At 37.9% G+C, this 9,467-nt stretch overlaps 2 protein-coding genes and 2 non-coding genes across 4 annotated transcripts; 1 reads left to right on the top strand and 3 right to left on the bottom strand.

The window, feature by feature from the left end:
* The first annotated feature begins 890 nt into the window (after positions 1–890).
* LOC113775979 (pentatricopeptide repeat-containing protein At4g32430, mitochondrial) lies at positions 891–3,328 on the top strand. The gene has a single exon (XM_027321041.1). It carries the CDS (start codon positions 919–921, stop codon positions 3,256–3,258), a length of 2,340 nt encoding a protein of 779 aa, XP_027176842.1. The 5' UTR covers positions 891–918; the 3' UTR covers positions 3,259–3,328.
* Positions 3,329–4,077: 749 nt separating this feature from the next.
* Positions 4,078–4,159, bottom strand: TRNAS-AGA. Its single transcript has one exon. It is a non-coding gene; the product is annotated as a tRNA-Ser (tRNA).
* Positions 4,160–5,510: 1,351 nt separating this feature from the next.
* On the bottom strand, positions 5,511–8,176 carry LOC113775046 (NHP2-like protein 1). Its single transcript, XM_027319770.1, has 5 exons — positions 8,044–8,176; positions 7,753–7,873; positions 7,455–7,558; positions 6,084–6,215; positions 5,511–5,892 (listed from the first exon to the last, which is right to left on the bottom strand). Exons 1-5 carry the CDS (start codon positions 8,044–8,046, stop codon positions 5,866–5,868), a joined length of 387 nt encoding a protein of 128 aa, XP_027175571.1. The 5' UTR covers positions 8,047–8,176; the 3' UTR covers positions 5,511–5,865.
* Positions 8,177–9,183: 1,007 nt separating this feature from the next.
* TRNAS-AGA lies at positions 9,184–9,265 on the bottom strand. Its single transcript has one exon. It is a non-coding gene; the product is annotated as a tRNA-Ser (tRNA).
* Positions 9,266–9,467: the final 202 nt, after the last annotated feature.

Here is a 9,467-nt window from a genome sequence, read left to right on the forward strand (position 1 = left end):
AATAAAATATTGATTAATCTTTGCAGCACGCACCGGTAATGTATATATTGTGAGCGTTAGATGAATGACAATTATATAAAATTTAAATTAGAAATTCAACTTTTGCACATATGTCATGGATTCAACGATAATAATATATACACTGTCACTGTATATAAGATTTATTCATAAAATATTTGTCCCGCGACTTTTTGCACATTACACAGTATGGTTCATATGACCGTTGATTTTTCCACCTCTTAATAAAAAGATTTGGCTCCGTTTACGCGTAGTGAGGGGTGAGGAAAGAAAGAAAGCTTCATTCTTTTATTTTAATTTTGGGAGAATTTTTAATAAAAGAGAGAATAACAGGTGGAAAGAAGCATAATATGTACAAAATGCCGTATACGGCACATACTACTCCCAAAACAAAATCAAAACGTACCTCTTTGTTTCTTTCTACATTTTTTTTTTCTTTTATCATTTGGAACTGTCTTTTTTCAATTTCTTTTCCCCTTCTGTGATGGTGATTTTAGTCCATCTCGTGGCAAGGCCTGGCCTAGCGCCCAACTCCACACACAAATTTGGCAATCCACTTGTGAATATCTCACCAAATTTTATTGGGACCCCAACTCACCAAATCCAGCAAGCTCCTAGCCGGAAACCAAAATCGAAAATTGCTTTGTCGATAGAAGTAGCCACAATTTCCCATCGGTGGTGTCAAAAGAGTGGGTTGGCCCTTATTCTGTCCGACCCACTATTGGCCTATGATTCTGATCCTCCAAATCCAAAGGTTCCAAAAGGCAAAACACACATCAACTTCTTTTGGGCCCACGAGTAACGCCGTAAATTGGGGTCTAGGCAAAAGGGAGGGAGGATCCTTCATTTTCATTTTTCACTGACGACACATGACCTTTGAGTAACTGATGAAATTCTCATATGATTACCGGCCAACTGAAATTCAAGAGTCTGTGCGCCAAACTTCCACAGCTAGCGGCTTTCAAAACATTACACTCGTTCAACTATGAACATCAACTGTTTGACGAAACTCCTAGTCCGCAACGTGCCTCTTTACACCACACCATGCTCAATCATGTGCACTGCAGGCACCCATTTGAAGCTCTTAAGACTTTCAAGAAGCAGCTTCAATTGGGTATTTCTGAAATCGACGAGGCTGCAGTTGCAATTGCTCTCAAGGCTTGTCGTGGTGACCCCGAAATTGGGACTCAGTTTCATGGTTTTGCAATAACCTCAGGGTTCATAGATCACGTTTCTGTGTCAAATTCCTTGATGAACATGTACTGTAAATCCGGCCAATTTGATCGGGCTCTCTGCGTCTTCAACCGGTTGGAGAGCCCGGACACTGTTTCTTATAATACTCTGCTTTCAGGGGCCCAAAATGGGGAAGACGCACTTAGTTTTGCTTGTCATTTGCATTCCGCTGGAGTTCTCTTTGATGCAGTGAGTTTTACAACTATTTTGGCGCATTGTACTGATATTGAGGATTTTCATTTTGGATCACAATTGCACTCTCTCGTGTCAAAATTCGGGATGCGGAGTGAAGTGTATGTTGGGAACGCACTCGTAACTATGTATTCAAAATGGGGAAGGATAATTGAAGCTGAAAGAGCATTTTGTGAAATTCCCAACAAAGATTTGGTCTCCTGGAACGCAATGCTCTCAGGATATGTTCAAGAAGGTAGCCATGGGTTGGAAGCAATTTTTGGGTTTGTTCAGATGGTGAGAGTAGGGTTGAAGGCTGATCATGTTTCCTTTACCAGTGTGATATCAGCTTGTGGCCAAGAAAGAAACGTGGAGTTTGGGAGGCAGGTTCACGGTCTAATTATTAAGAGGGCATTTGAAACGCATGTTTCAGTATGTAATGTTTTGATTTCAATGTACTCTAAGGGTGAGGGTGATTTTGTTGAAGATGCTAAGTTGGTCTTTGGCAAAATGGTTGAGCGTAATGTTATCTCTTGGACAACAATGCTCTCAATGGATGAAGAAGATGCTATGAATTTATTTAATAAGATGAGAAGAGATGGAGTTTATCCAAATGATGTTACATTTGTTGGATTGCTTCCTACCCTGACAAAGAATGATATGGTGCAGGAAGGCCAAATGGTTCATGGCTTTTGTATAAAGGCTAACTTTTTGTCAAAGTTGAATGTTGCTAATTGCTTTGTGACCATGTATGCAAAGTTTGCGCGCATTGTTGGCTCGGTGAAGGTTTTTGAGGAGCTTGATTACCGAGATAATGTATCATGGAATGCTTTGATCTCCGGTTATGCTCAAAATGAGTTGTATCAAGAAGCTTTTCAAACATTCTTGTTAGCTTCAGCTGAGTTACGGCCAAATGAATATACTTTTGGCAGTATATTAAATGCAATAGGATCATCTGAGTCAATTTCTTTGCGTTATGGCCAGTGGTGTCATACTTATTTACTGAAGCTTGGATTGAATTTTGATCCAATCATTTCAGGGGCTCTTCTTGACATGTATGCAAAGCGTGGAAGCATTTGTGAGTCAATGAAAGTTTTTTATGAGTCTGGTCAAAGAAGCCAAGTTGCCTGGACAGCTATAATATCTGCTCACTCAAGGCATGGGGATTATGAATCAGTAATGAGTTTGTTCAATGAAATGGAGAAGAAAGGTGTGAAGCCTGACTCAATCACTTTCCTTTCTGTATTGACAGCATGTGGCAGAAAAGGGATGGTGGATGCAGGAATGCAAATTTTTAATTCAATGATTAAGGACCATTTGATTGAACCATCTTCAGAGCATTACTCCTGTATAATAGATATGTTGGGTAGGGCAGGGAGGCTGACGGAGGCTGAAGAACTGGTAGCTCAAATTCCAGGAGGGCCAGGATTATCTGTACTGCAAAGCTTGCTTGGAGCTTGTAGGATTTATGGGAATGTGGATTTGGCTACGAGGGTAGCTGACACTTTGATCCAAATGGAACCTGAGGAGTCAGGTTCTTATGTGTTGATGTCAAATTTGTTCGCGGAGAGAGGGCTCTGGGAAAAGGTAGCGAAGATAAGGAAAGGAATGAGAGATAAAGGGGTAAAGAAAGAGATAGGATTTAGTTGGGTTGATGCTGGTAGTGTCGACGATTCTTTCAACTTGCATGGATTCTCATCAGATGACAAGTCTCATCCCCAGTCAGAGGCAATCTACAGGATGGCAGAATGGCTAGGATCGGAGATGAAATATCTAGAGAAAGAGAAAGAAAGTTGTGATGTATTACTTGACTCGAGCACTATCGCAATTCTTTGAGCCTTCAATGTGAATGGCTACGTTATACTGAAACTTTTTTGAGAAATTTATCTTCTACTGCAAAGAAAGTCTTTATCAGCCTCAAAGTAAATCAAGTAACCTAAATTCGGAGCCGCGGGCCAATCCGTTGCAAACCATTACGACAAAGCACACCCAACAGCTAGCAATTTTAACCAGTTTCCCTTCATCTAATGGTTCAGAGTAATGCAGCTCAGCCTTGCCCTCTAGGCTTCAGTCCAGCCTTTCATACTCCCGTCTGAAAAACTCAATTCCAGAGATTGAACAGGGTAGAATACCAAACAACTTGCGGTTAGTTTGCGGTTAACTAAATTCGTTCCTTTCATAAATTGTCATTTACTCATTTTGGTAAAAATCCATAGTCTTTACAAGTGATCATGTCATAGTAGTTTGCTATATCTAAATGCAAATTTAAAAAACAAAAAACAAAAAAAAAGTGGAAAGAATCGAACCGTAAAATCAATGTGATCCCAAAATAATCTTTGACGCCTTTGACTTATTTATATTAGTGCGGTAATAAAAAAGAAACTACTATTAGATGTGGAATTGAGATGAAACGAAAATGAAGAGCAATTGTTACGTGCACTTGAAAAAAGAAACAACGGTAAAATGCGATTGCTAGAAAATTTGGAATGTGAACAATGAACCACACAGACAGTGCACCACAGAAGGGTAAAAGTCCTGCCTGGAAAAACCGGTTTTTGTAGGGTTTAAGAAAACCAGGAAACAAAAACAAAGTGAAGAGCACCTTCTAAATCCTAACACGTAATAAGAGGAGGACAGGAAGAGCTCAACAAAAACCGTGAGCGGCAGGATTCGAACCTGCGCGGGCAGAGCCCACATGATTTCTAGTCATGCCCGATAACCACTCCGGCACGCCCACGCGACGATGACGTTTGCAGTTAATGTCGAAGGACTTCACTCCGAAAGGATGATGATGTTTGCTTTGATTATCACATCTGTGGATTGTTTTCATTCCTTTTAACCAAACAACAAATTTTTTTCATATCTCAGTTTGGAATATTAAATTGGACTACTAGAATCGTGTGACCAATGTCAATAATTTATTTTATAGCTTAAGCTAATTTTACTTAGATAATGTGGGTTTAAAATAGTATATATATCTGATTAGCATATATCATTCTCCTTTTTCTTTTTTTGAAGTTTTAAGTTCTTTGGAAAACAAAGTGTACGATAGTATTGAAAAATGTAACCAACAGAGGAAAAATTAAAAACAATACACCAGTTGATGAACTATTTTCGTGATAAAGGCTGGTTTTTTTGGCAGGTGATAAGTACATTAAATTTAAGGATTAGTCCCTTTTATATTGTTTCATGTCATATGTGTAATTTTGTAGTTCAAATTTAATTTGAGGAAGAATTTGGATTTAAAATGAGGAAGAACATGATTTTTAGTTTGATCATATGCGTTTACAATATGTTACATATAATTCCAATTTTTTTTTTGTTTAAATTTTGAGACTGAACCACGTACTTTAAATAGCACAATTTTTATTACTGTAAATGTGAATTGCAAACCTAAAAACTATTATTGATTGTACGTAAATTGCATTATTTGTTACTTATTACTGTAAATGTAAATTGCAAACCTAAAAATTATTAGTACGACTACTTTTTACATTTTCGTTGATAGGATGCATTCCGATCCCGACGACAAGCGATCCTACATAGGGTAGGATCTCCGGGCATATTTTCTCCCAACAGCCGTCAGCGGGAAACGGGAATTCAAGTGTTAAACAAACCATGACGCGAAAACTTCTTTGCTCTCTCCATTGGCATAAAGTCTCCTCTTTCCGGACATTGAAATTTAGGCTTAGCATCAAATTCTAAATTGGGTCCATACTCTTCTCTTTTCTGCCCCAGAACAATCGAACCAACGACCCACCTAATCATCCATCTCGATTTGTTGAAACTAATTTTGCAATAAAAATTACACATGAGATCCTTCACCGTGCCTAATATGAGTTCGCTACCTATCCAATTCCTCCTAAAACAGAATTTTGAATTCATTGATGTAAGATCGACAATATAAGATCATCTTTCCCAGAGTCCACACACTGGTGCACAGCGAGCACAACAAAAATATTAACGTCATTCTAGTTGCAATCAATTTGCTGAAATTGAAATAACCACCGTTAAGCCATTATCATGCGCTATATCCCTAGGGCAAACTTGAATTATCAAAGTCTCAAAACTATACCCAATACAATGGATTCACAAACCTCATCCTAAAATTTTAATATACTTTGCACAACTTACGGAGCAGCACAAAATCCCATCTAAGCAAGGGAAAGAAAAGGCAAGCATAACAAGGTTGTTACCACAATCATAAGCACGCTCAACAACAGCAACTTTAAGTAGAATACTCAAACACAATACAACTTGAATTGTGATATGAAATATGACAGATAAATGTTAATTACTGCTATTATATAAGCCATAACTATCCATGAAGAGGGCAAAAACAAAAACAAAAATTCAAAAGTTGGTCACTCAGCAACTCCATCAGTCAAAGCCTCTGAAGAAGTGAATTCTAGAGGCCCATCACTCCGAACACCCCATGACTTCTTAGATCATGAGCTTTTCGATGGCATCCTGTGTCCAGAGTATAATATGAGTTTTAAGGAACAAAATTAGGAAGGAGATGACAAGATGTTGATATAAACAAATGTTTCATAAGCAAGAAATTATAATAGAAACAGGGACAATACAAATCACGGCATAACAAAGTCATGTCAGGACTTGTAATGCCACATGCAATGACAGGAGATGGCAAAGAAATTTACCTTAAGATTCTGAATTTGGGTCTTCAATTGGCTGCCCTCATTGCTGGTGACAGAACATGCAATGACAGGCCTTGTGACGCCACATGCTCGGCCAAGTGCTTGTTTAGAAGGAACAAAAACATAGGGAACATTCTGCCAAACAGCATCGGTAGAAATAAGCAATAAAGTCATGGTATGCAAATTTATTCTCCACAGAACAGATCTTCAACAATCAGCCAAAAACAATGAATGTGCAAGGGTACTGAAGCACTTATTGAAATACAAACAATTATCCCAATTAAGTATACATACATAGTGAAGATGCATACTTTACGAAAGCAACGAAACGACTAGAAACACGTTATGACCAAATGGGCAGTAAATAAAACATATGGTTACATGTTGGATTACAACTCAACCTCAAATCTTTAACCTAAATTGGATACATACTTGATGTTACAGAGCTCAAGCTCTAGCTGTTCCAATGACCTCCATGACAACAGGTAATATTGAACTTAAAACTGTCAGTGTAGCTACTGTGCCATTACCCAGAAAAAGAGGGGAAATACTTGTGAATGGAGGCTGATGTTAACTTCATAATCCCATTACAATATAGCTCAACAAACATGAACAATACTAATCTTGGTTAAAAAATTAATAGTTGGAGCAATGAATAACAACGCATAAATGATTTCAACAGTTAATCATCATCCAAAAGTTTCAAACTATTAAAGAACTAAAAATTCATCGTACCCAGTCCCAAAAGAAACCCAGGAACTTTCCTACTGAAGTGAATAACAAGAAAGAAGCAACAGTTTAAGAAACCAAATGCAAGAATAGGGAATGGTTTGTGGAGCCCATGTTTGCACAGATGCGCTGGTATACTGCTCTGTCCAAACCAGTAACTCTATACTCCAATCTGTTTAGCACATTTTATCTCATTATAGCCCTGTCATCCAAATTCGCTTACAAAACCACACCGTATTCCAAGACCCAATCAAGACTTGTCATTTATTAAGTGGAATACATTAATGACAGCAAACATAAAAGTCAAATCCAACAATTTAAAACCAAAAACTTCACAAAACTGAAGCTTGATATATAAAAAAGAAAAGGTGCATATTCATGAGTATAGAAGTATGAACTAGATTTAATATCATAGTCTTAGTCCTAGATAACTAGAAATTACCAAGTAAACGAATATAAGACTTACTGTGCCTTTGATTTTACATTATTTATCTCACTTTTCATAGCGCCAAAAGATTTGAAGCGTATGAATTAATCCCCAAAATGGGCTCCAGCAAAGCTATCACCACATAATTGTATCTTAAGAAAAAAAGAAAAAAGAAATAAACTAGCTTTTGCGATGTGCCCTAGCATTTCTTCAGATACCTTATCTTCAGCAAGGAGTGGAAGATGGAGGAGGATCTCAAGTGGCTCAGTATCAGCTGCCAACACGATGAATTCAGACATACCCCTGTTCAGTGTCTTCGTAGCTGCAAATTTCAAAGTATCCCCATATATCAGCACATTGTATTGTATAAAACGATATTTTGACAAGTTCATCAAGAATAAATCTTCAGGTATTTAACCACAAACTAATTCCATCATTTTCCTTATTATCATTCGCCCAAAAAAGGGAGGGTTAGGTGAGGTGGGGGAAGGTGGTTTGCCGAAAAATACGACAGACCTTCATTGGCGCCCTTTTTGAGTTGCTTGTAGTTGGCAGCTTGCTGAACCAGGTCCAGTATTGTAATTGTCATCTGGGAATCCGCCAGCGGGTACGCTTTCGGGTTCACAGCTTCACCTGTCTGCAACACACCCCAAAGAAGAAACGAAAATAAAAACACTTAGTAAATTACACAAATACTTCTAATATAGTATATGAAAAGTAAATTACACACATACTTCTAATATAGTATACGAAAAGGAAATTAAAGGCATGGATGGGGGGAGAAGGAGGAGGAGGAGAGGAGAATACCATGGTGGCGGGCGGCGTGCTTTGCTCCTGACTGCTGAGTGGTAGAGATGTTGGAAAACTAGGGTTTTGGTTGGGGTGGGATTGGGATTGGGATTGGGGGTTTAAGACCAGGAGGGCCAATTGACTTGGTTCACAATTTGTATGGAGTTTTCGAGCTTCGGGCTTCGGGCTCAAATAAAAAAGGTTCAAGTTTAATTCACGCCTCTGCACAAGTTGTAGACTCAAATCAGGTTTGATTCAATCTCATAATTAATTATATAATTATATGTAATATATATTTAATAATTATAAATTACCATAAATTCTTATATAAATCATTAACACTTTATGTTTTATATATATTATTGTATATATTTTATATTATATAATTATACTCATATATGGGTCAAGCCTTAATCAGGTCTGAACCTATTATGACCAAAATTTGACTCAGATTTAATTCGAACTTATGATTTAGACCCAAGCTCTGTCAGCCCCAATTGAAGACTAGGTTGAGGGGACTTTTTTTGGGTCAACGAGTTGAGATCGGATTGATCCGACCCTATTGACAGCCCTATTTAAGATTGACCAAACCATTTGGATTAGCATCAATTGCTTAGAGTGTCGTTTTTAGGAATTATTGTTCAATGATGAAGGGTGTAATATAACATACGAGAATAGTATAGGAGATATAAACTCGACACCTTTAATTTTGTGGAGGCTCAATTTTAACCACTAAGCCAATATCTCATTCGCTTAACAATTGTTGTTGACTTCTTGTTTTGATGCATCTACTGATTTCATACTTTTCTTATTTCTCATTGAGTTAGACTCTATAGTGCTACAATAACTAACTAGTGAAAATTATGCATTAAGAGTGGGCTTATTGATCTTCAATTGATGATTTCTAGACTTAGTACTACAAAAAAAAAATCAATTAATTGTACAATATAATAAAAAAATTAGATGTATCAAAGAAAAATAAAATTTGGAATGTGAACAATGAACCACACAGACAGTGCACTACAGAAGGGTAAAAGCCCTGCCTGGAAAAACCGGTTTTTGTAGGGTTTAAGAAAGCCAGGAAACAAAAACAAGTGAAGAGCACCTTCCAAATCCTAACATGTAATAAGAGGAGGACTGGAAGAGCTCAACAAAAATCGTGAGCGGCAGGATTCGAACCTGCGCGGGCAGAGCCCACATGATTTCTAGTCATGCCCGATAACCACTCCGGCACGCCCACGCGACGATGACGTTTGCAGTTAATGTCGAAGGACTTCACTGACGAAAAAGTCCTGCTTGAAGAATGACCGAGCCCATCGGTTATAGGAGTGTTAATAAAGTCCTGCTTCAATTAGGGTTGCAAACGAGTCGAGTCGAGTCGAGTCGAGATTTGACTTAATCGAACCGAGTCTCGACATAATTTCATTGAACTCGAACTCGAG

This window comes from Coffea eugenioides, chromosome 6 (genome assembly GCF_003713205.1).
Source record: "Coffea eugenioides isolate CCC68of chromosome 6, Ceug_1.0, whole genome shotgun sequence".
In the NCBI taxonomy this organism is placed as follows: domain Eukaryota; kingdom Viridiplantae; phylum Streptophyta; class Magnoliopsida; order Gentianales; family Rubiaceae; genus Coffea; species Coffea eugenioides.